The sequence below is a fragment of the Cydia strobilella genome, chromosome 2, assembly GCF_947568885.1.
Source record: "Cydia strobilella chromosome 2, ilCydStro3.1, whole genome shotgun sequence".
Classification (NCBI taxonomy): Eukaryota; Metazoa; Arthropoda; class Insecta; order Lepidoptera; family Tortricidae; genus Cydia; species Cydia strobilella.
The window spans coordinates 18,171,317-18,191,513 of NC_086042.1; the positions used below are offsets into that span (position 1 = coordinate 18,171,317).

Sequence of the window (20,197 nt, forward strand, 5' to 3'; positions counted from 1 at the left end):
AAAGGAAAGGATGTGTATAGTTTTTTTGTGTTTTTATTTACTGACAAGATTTGCTTGACCAACTATATTTGTTCAAACCAAATTGGCAGTAAATAAGAACCAAAAAAACCATACTCATCCTTTTTTTGGTACTAGTTTGACAAACTATACTTAAGGCTGTAACACACCGTCGCACCGCACCAAGGTCATTGTGCGACGCATCCATAAGTAAGAGCGAGAAAGCGATATCTCTTTCTCGCTCTTACTTATGGGTGCGTCGCACAATGACCTTGGTGCGGTGCGATGATGTGGTACGCCATTACTTTACTCTGAGACTAATGCAAAAGCATAAGTCCGGTTTACATTCGCGTGCGAGCCAAGAGCGGAGCTAGTGATGCGCGACATCGAATGATTTGTCTATTCGAATGATTAGCGATTACATACGTAGTATCTTCTTAGTAGTTTGTGGCGATTACTAATCTCTGTATTCGAATTAGAAATGACTACTAATTAGTAGTAACTAATCTCCTCTACGAGTACCGAGCATTAACCAGCGTAAGTCTGACTCTCTCTACATACTTTTCAGGTATGAATGGTTAGTTCCAGTTACACTGGTTCGCGTTCGTAACGAATTAAACATCATTGTGCCGACTTGCTTTGTGTTCTCTGCTATTCTTAGTAAAAATGGTCCTTACACATGTATGATTTGATATTATAGATTTCTAGAATGAATATATGTATTCATAAGTAAGAACTATGGGCACAATCATCTGCATCTATTATGAACTAAAACTACTTGAGTACCTAAGAATTTGTGTATAAAAATAAAAATGGCTATTATGAAAGGAATGAAAATTAAGTGGTAATTAATAAAATGTAAGTCCATAGTTTAGTTATATTTATTTACAACCTAAACCACATCTTCCCAAAATTCCTCTAAGGAATCTTCAGGTATCCTATTTATCAGATACCTGAAGGCTACTGCCCGCATATTATACTTGCACCCACTGTGGCCGCCTCTCCCCTAGCCGCCTACGGTATATAAATGAGACCGTAAAAAGGGGAAAGGCGGCAACAAATATAATGTTACTATGGGTGTAAAAGTTATAGAATGCTTAGCATACATACTTTCATATACTATGAAGGTTTCTTCATCCTCGCTCTCTCTGGACCTCTGCTCTACTCCAGGGCCAGAGGAGCCTCAGTCTCTGCTTCGCTTAATTTATGGCGGCTGTATTATCGCACCGAGATCTGTGGGTGAAATTGCTCTATGAACATGGTATTCTCCTAACAATTAACCCCACACATAAATATAACATCTTTACTAGCGAGCCACATCTTACCCGGCCGGATGTAGGATATATCAGCTACCAATGTAGCCGCCCTTCGCAAAGTGTGTGCTCAGTACATGCATAATACGTGCTGATAATGGAATACCAAGCGACCGTAGTTATCTCTGCACTCCTGCACAGGATAAAGGAGAACCTAGCAGCCAAGGCCACAGAACTCCTAGAGTCGGCCACCGTTGTGGTCACTCTTACATATTGATAAAGGAGACGTCAGCAGCCGAAGCCACCCCTCTCCTTGACTTACTTGACTTATGGTCCTATATCCCCTAGATGGGGCAGAGGGCATCCACAGTGCTCCGCCATCCCGTTCGGTCTTGAGCTTCGCGCTTCATTTCGCTCCACGTCTTGCCAATGGTCGCCGCCTCTGCGATGATCGTCCGCCGCCAGGATTGCTTAGGGCGACCACGTTTCCGCTTTCCTTGGGGATTCCAGTCTAGGGCTTGCCTCGGGATGTGATCCGGGTCCCTTCGGAGCGTGTGGCCGATCCAGTTCCACTTGCGGCGTTTGATCTGCTGGTCGATCGGAGTCTCACCGCAACGTTCCCACAGATCTACGTTGGATATTCTCTCGGGCCAGTATACACCGAGGATACGGCGAAGACAGCGGTTGATGAAGACTTGGAGCTGACGCGAGATGTTGTTAGTGACCTTCCACGTCTCACATCCGTACAGCAATACGGTTCTCACGTTGGACCGGAATATCTTGAGCTTAACTCTCCTAGTCAGTTTCCGCGATTGCCATACCGGACGGAGCTGTGCGAAGGTTGCTTTCCCCTTGGCGATTCTCGAAGCGATGTCCTCTTCGGTCCCTCCTGTTTCCGACACTACACTACCGAGGTACGTAAACTTGTGGACCTTCTCCACTCCCTCTGTGCCGATGAGCAACGGCAACGAGCTTGTCGCTCCGCACCTCATTTCCTGGGTCTTCCGGATGTTAATCTTTAGTCCCACCTCCAAAGCGTCTCGCCGTAGGTCGTCCAGTTTGGCTTGCATGTCGGCGCGCGTGTGGCTCAATAGGCATAGGTCATCGGCATAGTCCAAATCTTCCAAGACGTTGGACAGTCCCCACTCTATGCCGCGGCGCTTGCTGTTGGTGGTGTTATTCATGATGCCATCGAGGACGACAAGGAATAGGAGAGGTGAAAGGAGACACCCCTGACGAACACCCGCATGGACCGGTATGTCCTCCGAGACGAGGCCGTCGTGAGTCACCCTACAAGAATACTTCCTGTAGATGGCCTTAATCATGTTCGTGATCTTCTCGGGGACTCCAATTTCACGCAGCCGGTCCCAGATACAGCTCCATCGCAGCGTGTCGAAGGCTTTTTCGAAATCCACAAAGGTCAAGTACATTTCCCTCTGCCATTCTGATGCTTGTTCGAGTATTATGCGCAAGGTGTTGATCTGGTCCGTACACGATCGGTTGGGTCGGAATCCAGCCTGCTCTTTGCGAAGAAGAGGTTCGACGGCCCTCGACAACCTGTCCAGGATGATCTTGCAGAGCACCTTAGAAGGAATCGAGAGCAAAGTGATGCCTCTCCAATTGCCACATTCACTGAGGTCTCCCTTTTTGGGCACGGTGATAAGAAGCCCTTTGTTCCAGTCGTCGGGTAACTCCTCGGCTGACCAGATGTTCCGTAGTAGGGGCGTCAGCGCGTTCGCAGCGGTAGAGACGTCAGCTTTCAGCATTTCCGCTGTGATGAAGTCGACTCCTGGGGCTTTCCCGTTCTTCAGTGATCGGATGGCCTTCACTACTTCCTCTCCTGTAGGGGGAGACACATCATCACCCCTCTCCTACATAATCTATAAATTACCTAGTCCGCCTTACCTAAGATGGGCTCCACACAACTTCCACGGCGGAGACCGTAGCAAGTTGTACTCACACAAACTTATTGCTTCCACGGCGGAGACCGTGGCAAGCCGAAACAAATAAGGAGATAATCGTATAGAGAAACCATACCACCACTGCGAGCCACTAAGCAGATAAAATACTTAGCTTTAGATGATTCTGGACAGCTGTAGACTTCCTCACTTTATATCACTTTCGAGAACTCGCGCGCCTTGCTCATTCACACGCGCCATATTGTCTTTTACTGCTTTAACCTTCACATCGGATTAACTTACCACAATTCCACCTAGAGGGCGCTGTTAGGTGTTGCCGCAAGGAAATTCGTCTTGGGCGTTATAAATTCGCGTCTGTCGCGACACCCACATTGTGCAAGTACCCGTACCGGCGGTTGTTCCGAATCCGCCGACTCCGCCGTTTCTGTGGTTTAGCTCCCTTGCATACTCTACATATTTTTTCATAGTTAACTAATAGTTTTGCCGACTGTACATACGATTTCCTGCCAATTCGTGTTATTTATATTGTATTTCTATACGAGTTTTCACCCGGGAGGCGATTGGTCGTGGAAATCTGTTCCTGGCCCGCGGTCTAATTCCACACTCGCGGTTAAAATACAACTTTGCACTCTTGTATAATAACAAATAACTATTTTTCAATGAAACTTTTGTTATATGTAGTTTAACTTTGATGAGCAGTGCAAGTTAATATAAAGCTCGTATAAGTTTCTGACAAAAAGTCTGTAGGTACCTAGAAGCTTTTTTTCGACGACCGAATTAAGGAGTTCCTACGGCCGCCTTCCGTCTCCATCAGACTAGCTCTATGGTACCATAATATTGCATTGTCATTCGACTTACCTACACAGTGTAGAGAATTTCGACTCGACTGGACTTTCGGGAAGTTGATCAAAAAATGAGCTGCATGATTTGACTCAATACGAAATAAAATCAAATAAAAACTTGCATAAAGCTAAAACCGCTTGTCAGACCCAAAAGACCGACCTCTAAATTAAATACACAAAATTATAACTGCTTTTTAAATTAAAATATTATATCTATTGCACTAACCAGTGTAATCATAACAATCTCATCATAGTAAATTGTAAGACGACTAAGTCTTATTTACAGTGGTCATTCATTAAATAAATTACTAGAAGCTGAGCTCCCCTGTCATAGACAAGTATATGGTCAAGAGAGTTATGCTAATGCTGGTCATTCGTTCCTTAGCTCCGAATGCGGGAAAACGTCAACGAAGCACGAACGAATGACTATCGTAAGCGTGACTGTGTCGCCGTATAATTTACTAAGAAGGAAGAGTTTCGCTCATAGTTCGCTCGCGATTCGTCGTGTCGACTTCGGCTTTGGGTTATTCGACTCGGCCGGGAGTTAGTATATTAGTATATACTAATCGAGTCGACGCCCGCGTGAGTACAGTTGACGTTAGTTGAATTTTAGTAGTCATTCAACTAACGTCAACTCGACTCGCGCGGGCGTCGACTCGATTAGTATATACTAATATAATATTCCAATGATTTTCAAATTAGTCGAATGATTATAATAATCGAATTAGTATCATTCAAAGTCGCGCATCACTGAGCGGAGCCGGAGTATGATTCTTTTTGTCATGGAGACTGTATAAAGGAGCCAAATCTCTATGTATGAAAAGTGTCCATCAAAAAACAGTAATTAGGCGGCGCCACCATACACCGAAATACTACCAAAAACAACCTACGTAATTTGGTCGGGTTATTTGTTGCCTTATATGCATGGAGACTGTATAAAGGAGCCAAATCTCTATGTATGAAAAGTGTCCATCAAAAAACAGTAATTAGGCGGCGCCACCATACACCGAAATACTACCAAAAACAACCTACGTAATTTGGTCGGGTTATTTGTTGCCTTATATGGTTCATGTTATACTCATGTCCCAGAGCCTAACTAGCGCCACCGGAGAGATTAGGAACTATTATTTAAAGCTTAACGCGGTCACTTTTACAACAATTCTGCCATAAGAGATTGCGATCCTTTCTATACCATCCATACTTTTTGTGTTTGAAATGAGACACTGTCTCAGAGACAGTCCTTTTACAATTAAAATCAAATAGAGATGATAATTTCAATAGAATTTTATTATTAAGGCATAAGAGCCAAATGTTTATATTTTCTATGAACGAAATCAAAATTAAAATAACTTACCTGTTAATATTGTAATCAACTATTTGTACTTGCAAAACTAATTACATTTCACATAGCATTGGTTTATTTCATGTATGGTATGTACAATCAGCCGCAAAAGTGCTTGGCGACATCAATTAATTCATTCATAATTTCTGCATGCAATTTCGCAGCTCACTGTAGGTACATGTATTAAAAATTACACCAAAACGAAAGAAAGTCAAGTAATAGAATTACATTACAGACCCACATCTCATTTTTAATTGATATTGTATATTTATAAAGATCAGGAAAGATCCACCTTACCGCAATTTTTGTTATGTGATTCTATTGTTGGTCACCAAAGCTCAAGGTGGATCACAAAAAAGCTTATGAATGATTGGGCAACTATCCAAGTAGGTTTGTGTTGCAAAACTTATGAATATCTTACATGGTAAGTTTTAAGTAAAGAAAAATAAGTTGTAATAACACCGGTAAAAGCATTTTTTATTACTAAAAACCGCATACATTTTACTTAAGGTTCACCACGATTAAATGGTGCGATTTTCAAGGTCAAAATTTCTCTAATGAGGGCTACCGCGTTTAATATCGCCGCTAGGGGCGCTAGTGTAGATGGAGGTCTTTCAAAATGCCAAATGCATAGAAGTTTGGGGGGTTTCAAACTTTTTTATCGGGAATTTTCACTCCTTATTCATAATAGTGGTAAATCTTTGTCCATCTTTGATTAATTATAGTAAACAATAGATATGGTTCAATAAATGTTAGTGGTTTAAAAAAAGTGTCAACTAAAATATATGCAAAATTAAACAGGTTGAAAAATAACATATTTAGACGTTAAAATACATTTGTGTATATTAGAACGTATTGATTTTATAAAAATAAGCATAGAAGAATTTTGAGATGTTTTTCTGAACCTAAATCTACAGTGGCGCCAACTGGTGAGCACAAAAACGGTAGCCCTCATTTATGTACTGTACACGAAGCAAATGGTATATAGCGGACGACTAAGTATTATAAAAATGGTTTCATTATAAAATAACTATACTTATAGAACTTTTTCTAGCAAACAAAGAGCAATTGATAAAATGAAATATCAAAACCTTTTTGTGTGTTAGGTACTTAGGTATAACTTGGGTAACTCATTATCATTTTCTTATATTTATTTATCTTCCGTTGTCAATCCCTTGTTTTTGCTAGAAAAAGTGCTAGGTATAAAAATAACATTTGTTGGAATTACAATGGCCAGCAATTAAAATAGGACAACAAGTATTTACTACAAAATGACTGCAATCTAATTTACATATTGATATAATAATAACTTTTAACTGTAGCAGTAAACCAGTATATAATTCATTATTTACATAAAAAGTTACCAGTATACTACATTATATGAAATTCGAAGGTGTCTAAAACATAAGAGTGTAACAGCCGGTCAGTTTGCCCATATTTATTAAGTGAATTAAAATTAGCAAAAAAAACCTCTCCCACCGAGGGTTCCGTACTTTTTAGTATTTGTTGTTATAGCGGCAACAGAAATACTTCATCTGTGAAAATTTCAACTGTCTAGCTATCACCTGGTGACAGACAGCTATACAGCCTGGTGACAGACAGATGGACAGCAGTCTTAGTAATAGGGTCCCGTTTTTACTCTTTGGGTACGGAACCCTAAAAACACTAGACATATTCGAACTTTTTTCTATTTCATGTCGTAACAAACAAATGCAGTTCTTGAATTGAAATTACTTTTAATAAAACTTTTACAGCAGCCTGCAACTGTTACACACTCATTATTTTTGCTACCTTGTTATTCACAACAAGTAAGTTATACATGGCTTAACATTAAAACCTTTATAGTAACCATTCTTTATCAGTCTTTTCCCGTCAGTCCCATCACCAATGTTCCCTAGTTTCCACTCCATTCTGCCGAACGACACATCTCAGCTAAAAGATCGTCAAACTCTTGCACGGAACTCTCATACAGTTCCAAGTCTTTAGATAAATCATCATTGTTTTCAATATTTTCCTTAACTGACTCAGAGCTCTTAATAAAGGCCAATTCGTCAGCTAACTTCAAGTGAGGAGCATTAAAGAAATCTTTGTAAAATTCCGCTAAATCTCTAATAGGGTGGTTGTCAGCGAAAGGAAATTGAAGCAATTTCAATGGGGGTTCAGTTTCGCTTCTAAAACCGGCAAATTTTCTAGGAGGCATCTCAAAAGATGTTGGACTCTTTGAGAGAATAGTTGTGTCCAAATCCTGTGTGCTCTTTGATTCTACGGGGTATTCTTTAAGGGGCGTTTTGACTCTGGGCATCTCCCTCTGCCTACACCTGGGGATAGGTATCTTTTTAAAGAATTCCTCTATAGCTCTCTGAATGACTTCTTCATCAACAAAAGCAGCTAGCCGTAATGGTTTATTCAGATCCACTTGTTTTAATGGTTTGTATTCTTTGTCTTTCTGTTCTTTTTTCTTTTTGCACTCAAATATTACGTGCTTAGGACTCAATTCAAAGTGATCACTCTTTAAAAGTAAGGTCTTACTCTTATCTGTTCGATTAGGTGATATTGAGAAGTTGGTTCTGTAAGCAACGGAAAAACATAGGCCTCCTAGAGGAGTTTTAAGAGTTCCAGCTTGGATGTTTTTGACAGAATCTCCTAATGATTTAACTTTAGGTTCTCCATTATATACCCTGTAGAATATAGTGAAAGATTCCATTTGTTGTTTTCGTGATAAATGATATGCTGGCGTTATCCTTGTGATAGTTATCAAGGACTTTAAAAGTATGCCCATTCGGAAATAAACAGTGTTCATTGCTTTGAGAGAAGTATCAAATTGTGTCTCATCAAGTCCCAAAGTCCACAGTTCCAGTACCATTTCATCACCATCTTCAGTTTGCACTGATATTTCAACATGCAACTGTGATCGTATAGTTTCCAGTACTCTGTCTGATGGCAGAGCGTTTTTGGTAGCTTGGTTGACTTCCGGCGAGTCTGGTATTTGGAGATTGAACCAATCAGAGTCAGAAGTTAGTGGCTTACAGCTCAGCTCAATTTTTACTCCTTTCCTAGATTCTACTATGACCTGAACGCCTTTATAGGCGAGGAATCTAGTGAACTTAGTAAATTCGTTCTTGTCACTGAGGTTCGAGAATGCTGCATCCGGTGCCATGGTAACTACTCTAAAGTTTTTCTAGTCAACTTCTATTCTTCGTCTGCAATACAGTTCTCAACAAGGTTCCTTAAATTAGGATTCTCCATTGCAGCCGCAATACGCTCCTTATCGTTGATCTGTTTATTGACTGAAACAAAGATATTTTTTCTTGTTAATTAAGGGTACAATCCCAATAAAGCCTAGTTTCTTCTTTGAGTCAGATGGTAGTTATTTTCGCAAAAGACTAGTGCCCGCACCAATTCTAGGAACTAAGTTGCCAAAGGACCTTGGGCACATTTGGATTAATACTCGGAAAATCCTAAGATGGTTTAATCTTAGGAAGTCTTATAATCAGTGGTATCTAAGTGGTAAGAGTAATAAATGAATAACATAACAGAGAAAGTCAGCCAATGATGACACTGCCCTTCTTACAGACAAAAGCAAAATCAATGTATTACTCTGTTTGCAATGTTACAACCTCCTTAACCAAACCTGTTTTGTATGTCATGCCATGCCATGGCAATTGGCATTAAGTCTGCCTTTGTAAACTCTGTTTTGATACCCAATATACCCACATACGAAAATGAGTTTGATTGAGCACATCACGCTATTGGAACACATTCGTCACCTGGGTCATTTCAGTACCTAGGATGCTGATGTGCCATCGGAAATTTACCAAAGTTAAGATATCATAGATATTTTAATACTTCTCATATATTTGTATGGGAATCAAAACTTTTCATATCCAAAATTAAAGTTTCCTTCACTTCTTGACATTTTTGAGAATTTTTCAAAATTATTTAAAACTTTCTACAACTAGGGCATCTATATGCTTTGATACCTATACATAAAACAGATTTTCTTTTGTGAAATAAAGTTTAAATAACAAAGAAAATAGATAAATCTAGAGCTGCAAGAACCTGCAATAGTAAGAAAAACAAAGATTTTAAAATGTTTGATCATTATAATAAACTAGTTTCTATTGCTGAAAAAAATCCTACAGTTGGCAGCAGAATGGCAGCTCCGCAGCAAGATATTGAAGCAGATATTGTTATCATTGTTAGAGGTTTGAAGGTCATGGTGGTAAAACTTGTATTTTAGACAGTTTAAAATCTATGTCACACAATATTATAAGACATTTCATTTTTATGTGCAAAAAACTTTAAGTAAAAATCAATCTCTAATCTGCCTTAGCCTTTGTCAAGCAGAATACGTTTTCCAGCTGATATGAAGATGATCATGTTCAATTACACTTATTCTCAAGCTAACATGTGTGAGTTAGTATAACAGCAAGCTGTCTATATGTAAAAGCACTACTTTATGTTTCTACAACTTCATCATATCAGCCGAAAGACATCCACTGCTGGACATAGGCCTCTCCCAGGACTCTCCACAACGACCGGTCTTGCGCCGCTCTCATCCATCGGCTTCCCGGACCTTAACCAGATTGTTGGATCATCTTGTGGGTCTTTTTCTACATCTTATAGTTTTGTAATTATAAAGGTGCCAAAATTGGCATAGACCTATACAGTATACAATGTTGTTACTTTAAAATGTTAGAAGACTATAAATAACATCTTATGTTATCTTGTTAATTATCATGACTTGACCTGTATATCAAACATTTACTGCTGATAAACACAATTTAAGAAAACATTGCAAAATAGTGATAACTTTCATCATTTACTTAGTGGAGTATAGCACTTAATAATATCAACATACAGGTAATGGCAACAAAAATAGTTATATAAAATTTTATGGTTTGTAAAATCTGTTCAGACATTATTTTGATTAATATTAGATATTAGAATGTTTGGATTGCGAGATATGAATGAAAATCTAGTCTAAAAATTAGTTTTAAAAGTGCCACAGGGAATAAATATATTGCAATGAGCGATTTAACACGAAGATCTTACTTACTTTCATCTTCAGTTGTATGTGCGCCTTTTTTGATATAAATATCCAGTTTCACAGGATGGTGCAGCGACCGCTGGATTTTAATCCTTATACACAATCCTATGAGGGTCGCCAAAGAACAATGAGGCACTGTCGGATTGTATTCAACGCGAATAACAGGCACTTTGTCTTCCGTTGGGTCCTTCACAAAAATCCCTTCTTCGTAAACAACCTTCAAGTCTTCAAGCGTATTTGGCTTCTCGGGGTCTCGTATGGTCCGCAAAAAGTCTAAAACACCACAGGTCAGTTAAAATATGACGTGGAATAACAAACAATCTAATATCCTCATATACTTCATAAAAACAAACCATAAATTGTCTCTCTCAAGTCATTCTCGTCATTGTATCCGAGCTCTTGTAAACTTGCACTTTTGTCCATATAAGCTGGTTTAGCAAGCTCCACTGGTGGTTTCTGTGTGTTATTTAAAGAGAGTTTGGAAAAAAACGATATCATATCGTTTGTGTTTTGTATTTAATTTATACCTTCTGTATTATGCACAAGTCGGACATGTTTGTGTTGTCAGGCGCAAAGTGCAGCTATCCATAGACATTTTTTTTTGTATTCATCCTTCTAGATAGGCTAAGACCCATAGACCTAGCATTACATAGACCAGCTATACGCGTGCGCCCGTAAGGGATAGACATAGATGACGTCATAAACGTGGGGATACCATATTGGTAAAAATTACCACAATATTTGATATCACGTTGGGGCGATTACCCTGGAGGCAAAGTTAGCTTGTTTGACGGTATTAAAAAATTGTTAAATAAAATGTCAATGGGCCGTTCTTTTTAGGCGTATAAACAATGAAATACCTCCTATAATTCGCGCAGGTGGTACAAAACTAAACATGTTTAGTAAATAAAACGTAAAATAAAATGTATTATGGGTTTTAATTTAAAGAAATCACAAATCGCAATCACACCAATTAATGTACACCACATTTAATCTTCACAACATTTGTATATTTATTTTTTGGAATTAGAAGTACGAAAAAACTTCGAGGTCAAAATTACCCATAAAATTATGATATTTTCATCTGGTATCCCTAACATGATTGTTATGCAGCTAAATTAAGAAGAAGTTTTAAAAATGGCTGACCTCAGACTCTTACCTACCTACGTAATTTGGGCGGATAATTTTACAAATAATGTTTTGTTAATTTGCGTAAATAATTGTGATATTTTTATTGAAATCGTTTGATTCTACATTGCTTTGAGTGTAACGTAATTTTACGATGTTATTCTCACATATTGCGTTAAGAGGAAGGTGTAAAATACCGTACTTACGTGTGAAAGGTTATGATCTCATATTTTTGCTCAGAGCGGCTATTACAGCCGATTACAGAACAATTCACCAGTATTTTATCAAAGTTCAAGCATTCAAAACGCTAACCATCACTATATTTCATAAGAGAAAGCACAATTTCATACAAAACAACGATAATTAAACAAGCAACGAACAAACATGACATGTCACGTACTAATTTGTTTGCCACAACCTCGGTTGTGGCAGCGGTGGAAAAGTGAAACTATGACAAGGACAAACAATAACAGCGCTTTCTCTGCTACTCCTACTGAAAGATACATAAGACTATCCCGTTCGGTCATTATCCCCCACTCCTCATGACCGATCCAGTTATACTAGATTCATGCTAAGACCACAAACTACTAAGAAGATACTACGTATCAAAGAATATCTACGTATCAGACAAACGTCTGGCCTACTTGTAGTTTAGTCGTTAAGTATCTGTGGTCAGTACAACTCGATCTCAGAATAATGGTCATTATTCTGAGATAGACCAGCTATACGCTAGAGATGGGTAGCTCAGGGGATATAGATATAAAGGATATATATCTTTCTCTTTTCATGAATCACTCTTCTTGTCTTTACGAATCCGAATATATCAGTATATCCCAATATATCCGTACACTCGCACCGTCGCACCCCCGGCAAGGATTTACTAAAGTGAATAGATAGATAAGATAAGCGATGTCTATTGTCTCTTTGTCTCGGCCGCGCGTCGACGCCGTCGGTCAACCGAAGTACAATGCTATGATGTGATGAGTCAAATTGAGTTCTATTGCTTAAAGTTTTAAAGCTTAAAGTTGTTTGTTTGTAGCATGAATTTTTTCGTTGTTATTATACACTAGCTGCGTTTTGTTCCTACAAAGTTAGAATTGAACTATGCATATGCAAACTAATTTAGGTCATATTTTGATAAGTTTAAGGATTTACACCAAACGTATTTGCGATTTCCAAAATTTTGCAAATCGTTCGCTTTGCTTTGACCTCGTTCGTTTCGACCGGACTTGAGTGTATTCCTTTAGGTATTTAATAAAATGTAAACAAACCGCAATAAGGTATTTTATTACGCAAAAATATTAAAATTCAATAACGTCAATACATTCATTTTTAAATGCAAGGTCAAGGTTATAAATAGCGCAATTTACGACGCGCAGATTTGTCAAACCTAAAGTAATAGCATGAGCATGACAATACGAACCAAAGCAAGCGCCTTCGTGAATGAATCAATCTATATCCAATATCCATCATGATACAATCATCCAAGACATCCAATATACAAAATGAAAGAAACAATCTCGCCACGGTATAATAACTACTCTAGTGTCCTCTCTCTCACTCATAACATGACGTAAAGTGAGCAAGTGCCGATAGTATCGATAGTAACTGTATCGGCCCGATACAGTTGCGAGCGGGAGCAGTGACGCATACGGATATAAAGATATAAAAGAGTGATATATATCCCAGTGAGAGAAAGATATATATCACTCTTTTCTTTTTACTGACACATTTCGCCCATCTCTACTATACGCGTGCGCCCGTAAGGGATAGACATAGATGACGTCATAAACGTGGGGATACCATATTGGTAAAAATTACCCCAATATTTGATATCACGTTGGGGCGATTACCCTGGAGGCAAAGTTAGCTTGTTTGACGGTATTAAATAATTGTTAAATAAAATGTCAATGGGCCGTTCTTTTTAGGCGTATAAACAATGAAATACCTCCTATAATTCGCGCAGGTGGTGCAAAACTAAACATGTTTAGTAAATAAAACGTAAAATAAAATGTATTATGGGTTTTAATTTAAAGAAATCACAAATCGCAATCACACCAATTAATGTACACCACATTTAATCTTCACAACATTTGTTTATTTATTTTTTGGAATTAGAAGTACGAAAAAACTTCGAGGTCAATATTACCCATAAAATTATGATATTTTCATCTGGTATCCCTAACATGATTGTTATGCAGCTAAATTAAGAAGAAGTTTAAAAATGGCTGACCACAGACTCCTACCTACCTACGTAATTTGGGCGGATAATTTTACAAATAATGTTTTGTTAATTTGCGTAAATAATTGTGATATTTTTATTGAAATCGTTTGATTCTACATTGCTTTGAGTGTAACGTAATTTTACGATGTTATTCTCACATATTGCGTTAAGAGGAAGGTGTAAAATACCGTACTTACGTGTGAAAGGTTATGATCTCATATTTTTGCTCAGAGCGGCTATTACAGCCGATTACAGAACAATTCACCAGTATTTTATCAAAGTTCAAGCATTCAAAACGCTAACCATCACTATATTTCATAAGAGAAAGCACAATTTCATACAAAACAACGATAATTAAACAAGCAACGAACAAACATGACATGTCACGTACTTATTTGTTTGCCACAACCTCGGTTGTGGCAGCGGTGGAAAAGTGAAACTATGACAAGGACAAACAATAACAGCGCTTTCTCTGCTACTCCTACTGAAAGATACATAAGACTATACCGTTCGGTCATTTTCCCCCACTCCTCATGACCGATCCAGTTATACTAGATTCATGGTTAGGGAGCGTACAGGCGGGACAATCAAATTGACAATTTGGTCCGAAATTAATTGGCACCAATCTCAAGGTAGGGGAGCTCCACATGGGCTTTTTGTAGTTACTCGAGCGTGTCAGATTAAGATATGAGTGATATCTCACTACCCTTGGAGCAAAGAAAGTATATCAGCCTATCAGGAAAAGAGAGCCCTCTTGAAGCATTTTATAGAAACTCATTTGAAAGCGTCATCTCTGATTTGCATCCGATCTAACTATGTATGTGTGTTTGTCACATCTATACATGCACAAGTAAGTGTACTTTCGACCTACAAAATATTAGGTCTACTTGGGCGGTTAACAAGTAATTTTTTGTTTGATGTCTTGTAACTTACTTATTATATGAGTATAGTGTTTTGTTTACAAGATATCAAAAAAAATATTGACTTGTAAGCCGCCCAAATAGACCTAATATTATTATGTATAACGAAATTACACAATTACGACGTACAAAAGTACACAAGTAGACCTAATATTGTGTAGAAAAAATTTAAAAAAATGAAATCTAAATAAATAAATAAACATACACTGTACTTAATTAATTTTTAACAAGCAGAAACGTCTGCGATCGATGCTATTAAGCTTAATACACTGTACTTTATAGTAAAGCAAGTATGTTTATTGTTTTCAATTTAGTAGGTATACAAAATAGTAAAAGACTAGGTGTAAAAACTTGCAGCTTCTGATTCTCTTTGGAATTGTTCTTCTTTTTAACTTTGTTCATCTTTGTATACAAAGCTGCATGCTGCATTTGACCCGTCTTTTGTAACTTGTGTCTCAGTCTGACCTAGAACTCTTTCATGTGCAAGTCAGTTATGCTGCCTTGCCTGATTCTCAAGTTTCTCAATTGAGCGTTCCTTTTTTGACCTTAACATCCAACTGGACTTAATTTCAAGAATTTCCAGAGGTACAGTGATCGGTAATTTCTCGCCTCGCTCAGTAGCTCCGTAGACAGTTCGCTTCAGATATTCTTTAAAATAAACACATGAGTAACAGAGTAATGTAAATGTAATGATGAAGGAACACGACGATAATAATAATTATGAGAGCTACCGTTTTTGTGCTCACCAGTTGGCGCCACTGTATATTACGTTCTAATATACACAAATGTATTTTAACGTCTAAATGTGTCATTTTTCAACCTGTTTAATTTTGCATATACTTTAGTTGGCACTTTTTTTAAACCACTAACATTTATTGAGCTATATCTATTGTTTACCATGATTAATAGAAGTTGGACAAATAATTACCACAATTATGAATAAGGAGTGAAAAATCCCGATAAAAATGCTTGAAACCCCCCAAACTTCTATGCATTTGACATTTTGAAAGACCCCATCTACACTAGCGCCCCTAGCGGCGAAATTAACCGCAGTAGCCCTCATTACGATCGAACGTGCGCCGGACCACTCCAAGGCCCGGTGCGTGCGGCCGTTTGAAGACACTATTACCCATTAATCTCATTATAGAACGTGCGCCTCACCCATGAATCTAGTATAACTGGATCGGTCATGAGGAGTGGGGGAAAATGACCGAACGGGATAGTCTTATGTATCTTTCAGTAGGAGTAGCAGAGAAAGCGCTGTTATTGTTTGTCCTTGTCATAGTTTCACTTTTCCACCGCTGCCACAACCGAGGTTGTGGCAAACAAATAAGTACGTGACATGTCATGTTTGTTCGTTGCTTGTTTAATTATCGTTGTTTTGTATGAAATTGTGCTTTCTCTTATGAAATATAGTGATGGTTAGCGTTTTGAATGCTTGAACTTTGATAAAATATGGCTGTAATAGCCGCTATGAGCAAAAATATGAGATCATAACCTTTCACACGTAAGTACGGTATTTTACACCTTTCCCTTAACGCAATATGTGAGAATAACATCGTAAAATTACGTTACACTCAAAGCAATGTAGAATCAAACGATTTCAATAAAAATATCACAATTATTTACGCAAATTAACAAAACATTATTTGTAAAATTATCCGCCCAAATTACGTAGGTAGGTAAGAGTCTGAGGTCAGCCATTTTTAAACTTCTTCTTAATTTAGCTGCATAACAATCATGTTAGGGATACCAGATGAAAATATCATAATTTTATGGGTAATTTTGACCTCGAAGTTTTTTCTTACTTCTAATTCCAATAAATAAATAAACAATGTTGTGAAGATTAAATGTGGTGTACATTAATTGGTGTGATTGCGATTTGTGATTTCTTTAAATTAAAACCCATAATACATTTTATTTTACGTTTTATTTACTAAACATGTTTAGTTTTGTACCACCTGCGCGAATTATAGGAGGTATTTCATTGTTTATACGCCTAAAAAGAACGGCCCATTGACATTTTATTTAACAATTTTTTAATACCGTCAAACAAGCTAACTTTGCCTCCAGGGTAATCGCCCCAACGTGATATCAAATATTGGGGTAATTTTTACCAATATGGTATCCCCACGTTTATGACGTCATCTATGTCTATCCCTTACGGGCGCACGCGTATAGCTGGTCTATGTAATGCTAGGTCTATGGCCTCACCGGACTAAGGTCGCGGTCCTGTGCCGTAAACACTTTAAAAAAAAGGAACGTAAAAATCATGTAAAAATGATATTGTTTATGGTTCCTAGTTATTCTAGTCGCTGGCAGATGGCGCTATTTACAAATTCATATCAATATGTTAATTATTTTTCAACACACTTGCTCAAAACGACGTTTTTATTCCACCGATTTTTGGCTCATAATCCTAGATATTAAACACGCGTGCTCTTTCAGTGTATTATTCCACTCGTGCTTTTTCATTATATTATCCGACTGAGTTAAGACGGTAACTGATTGCTAATAATATGCATGGAATGGGAGCCTTCTTTAATTGGTCAGACTGGCCTGCGCGGTGCGCGGCCCGGCCGGCCCGCCCGCCGCGCCGCCCGCGGCCACGGCGAGGGGCGGCCGGCAGTATGACAGATGCAACACACAATACTAACTGTTTTAACTATTAAAATTTGATTAATATGAGTTTCTTTTTTTTTGCAAGTGTGTTGAAAAACGTCGTATGAAACGCGTGTGCATTGGTCATTATTACACACATCGGCTTTCTTATTGCGCGCTCGCTTACAGCTCGCACGCACAATATCGCCTCGTGTATGATGACTTAGCACACTTGTATCATAATGTACTATTATGCATCAGCGCGTAGAAATTCCACCGCCGACCGAATGTACCACGAGCTAAAATAACAACCTACTAAGTGTTAAATTCTTGATTTTTCTTAGAATTTCATTTTACTTACTTGGATGCCGTTTAAGCCAAATCTCTTAGAACAAAACTAGAGACAGGTAAAACCTATACTGGCGCCATCTATAAAAACTTTTGACAGTTGCCAACCCTATTATTATTGCTATTTGCTAGTTTTGATACACCATAAGAGTTAGCATTAGCAAGGAAAATAAAATTTAAACGAAAGCAAAGATGGTGGATAATCATAATTATCTATTTTTACAAAACTGAGTTTTTTTCTTTGGCTTTTGGCCACGCGGCGCGCTCTTTTTAGGGTTCCGTACCCAAAGGGTAAAAACGGGACCCTATTACTAAGACTCCGCTGTCCGTCTGTCTGTCTGTATGTCACCAGGCTGTATCTCATGAACCGTGATAGCTAGACAGTTGAAATTTTCACAGATGATGTATTTCTGTTGCCGCTATAACAACAAATACTAAAAACAGAATAATATAAATATTTAAATGGGGCTCCCATACAACAAACGTGATTTTTTTGCTGTTTTTTTCCGTAATGGTACGGAACCCTTCGTGGGCGAGTCCGACTCGCACTTGGCCGGTTTTTTTATTCCGTGCTTTCGGCAAACTGTCAGAATGATAGCATCCCTATCAAAAAATATAATATGATCCCTATGTTGCCGCCACGTTCCATTGGCGGTCGCCAACGAACGCTCAACCGTCCACACAGGAGCACAGGACCAATGAAGGCAGTAGTTGAGCATTTTAGCCTGTCCAGATCCAGATGGACAAAAAAAATGGTGTGTACATGCGGCGGTGTAGGATGCAGCCTACACAACAAAAACACCATAATTTTAAAGTATAATTCTAATTAATTTGAATCCTTTATGAACAATAAAGATTGTAAGCCAATATTTTAACGCTTATTTAATAATTCGATTTTTATTCAATTTATGTATTAATGATATTATTTTAATTACGTACATGTTAAGATAAGTACTAGAAATGTAAAAATGTACCTAGATTTAAGAATGTTGCAGTGCCCTAACAGGGTGTCATGTACCTACAATAGTTATTTGTTATAGTGCAGTTATTGGTGCAAAGTTGTATTTTAACCGCGAGTGTGGAATTGAAACACGAGCAAGCGAAAGGATTTTATAGTTGAACCATGAGCGAAGCGAGTGGTTCTAAAATAGAATCCTGAGCGTAGCGAGTGTTTCAACACACGAGAAGTAAAATACATTTGCACCCGTGTGTAACACAAAACTTTTCCCCTCACTATAGCGAGGAAAGTGCAACATCCACAGGCGTTAGATCATCTTCATCACTGGAATCACTAATTTTTTTACGATATTATAACAGAAAACACTAGAAATTCTGATTTTTACGTGAGCCGGTGAGAAGAACAGTAAAAATTTTGTTGACAATGTAGACATTTCTGTTCTGACGTATGAAATGTCAACGATGCGTTTTGAAATTGCATCGACTCAACTTGTGCGTTCAGAATTATATTTAACATCATTATAAAAAATCTAACGTTTCTTATGGAATTTTAAGGTTTATGACATAAAATTATTAAATAAAGATAAATTTGGTATTTATTATTCGTAAACTTTATTAAATAAATCAGAATTTTCCTCGAGTCCGTCTGCGAAATCATTCCTGTCACTAAATCCATTCTCCGTCCCGCACAGCACATCAACCCCTGGACCCTAAACCACCATTCCCCGACCCCTTAACTCCTAACCCCCAACCCCTCAGTCCCCGACCCATCAACTCACCTCCCCTCAACCCCCCAAACACTAATACCCTCTACCTTCACCTCTCAGTCTCTTTGGTTGTTTTCAACACTACCTACATCAAAAATCATAATACACATCAGGAAGGAGGAGGAGGAGGAGGGAAGTTATCAGTAGCCTTACCACGAGTTTGACATTGATATATTCGCTATCGTGTGCGTAACTTACTGTTTATGCATCTCGCTCGTACTGGCATATTAGTGTACAAAGTAAGTTACGAAGAATATTTAGTGTCAAACTCGTGATTAGGCTACAGTTGCACTACATCAAATTGGTGGTTTTGGGGAGGAAATGCTCGAGTTACTTTAGAAAACACCGAAATTACCATACACGTGCCTTTAAAAATTCAGGAGTTCCCTTAATTCCTCACGGATTCCATCATCAGATCAAAACCAAAAATATTACGAAAACACCTTGGAGAGGTAACTTCTTTCAAACAGAAAAATAATAACTCAAATCGGATCATGGGTTGGGAGTAATCGCTGAAATGATTATCATCAAAACAATCATCATCATCAGCTCCACTCGGAGTAACACTCGGTCTCGGAGTAATCGCTGAACATCCTACATTAAAAAAAATTATCATCAATATCTTCAAAACAATCATCATCATCAGGTCCACTTCATCAAATTGGTCGTTTTCGAGAGAAAATGCTCAAGTTGCTTATGAAAACACCCAAATCACCATACATGTGCCTTTAAAAATTGAGGAGTTCCCTCAATTCCTCAGGGATCCCATCATCAGATCAGAACCAGATTAATATGGGACCAACTTGGAAGTAGCTCCTTTCGAACAAAAAAAGAATTACTCAAATCGGA

At 38.2% G+C, this 20,197-nt stretch overlaps 2 protein-coding genes across 2 annotated transcripts; both read right to left on the reverse strand.

The window, feature by feature from the left end:
* Positions 1 to 5,283: 5,283 nt before the first annotated feature.
* Positions 5,284 to 8,510, reverse strand: LOC134752765 (autophagy-related protein 13 homolog). Its single transcript, XM_063688462.1, has one exon. It carries the CDS (start codon positions 8,508 to 8,510, stop codon positions 7,248 to 7,250), a length of 1,263 nt encoding a protein of 420 aa, XP_063544532.1. The 3' UTR covers positions 5,284 to 7,247.
* LOC134752773 (MIP18 family protein galla-1) lies at positions 8,392 to 10,992 on the reverse strand. The gene is made up of 3 exons (XM_063688474.1): positions 10,757 to 10,992; positions 10,413 to 10,676; positions 8,392 to 8,640 (listed from the first exon to the last, which is right to left on the reverse strand). The coding sequence occupies exons 1-3, from the start codon at positions 10,899 to 10,901 to the stop codon at positions 8,543 to 8,545; spliced, it is 507 nt and encodes a 168-aa protein (XP_063544544.1). The 5' UTR covers positions 10,902 to 10,992; the 3' UTR covers positions 8,392 to 8,542.
* Positions 10,993 to 20,197: the final 9,205 nt, after the last annotated feature.

Bases quoted from the DNA above. Each gene is read 5' to 3' on its own strand.
- LOC134752773 (XM_063688474.1), bottom strand. From the start codon at position 10,901: ATGATATCGTTTTTTTCCAAACTCTCTTTAAATAACACACAGAAACCA. The intron at 10,677-10,756 runs GTTTGTTTTTAT...GTGGTGTTTTAG, and splicing joins CTTGAGAGAGACAATTTATG to ACTTTTTGCGGACCATACGA. The intron at 8,641-10,412 runs GTAAGTAAGATC...TCTTTGTTTCAG, and splicing joins ACATACAACTGAAGATGAAA to TCAATAAACAGATCAACGAT.
- LOC134752765 (XM_063688462.1), bottom strand. From the start codon at position 8,510: ATGGCACCGGATGCAGCATTCTCGAACCTCAGTGACAAGAACGAATTT.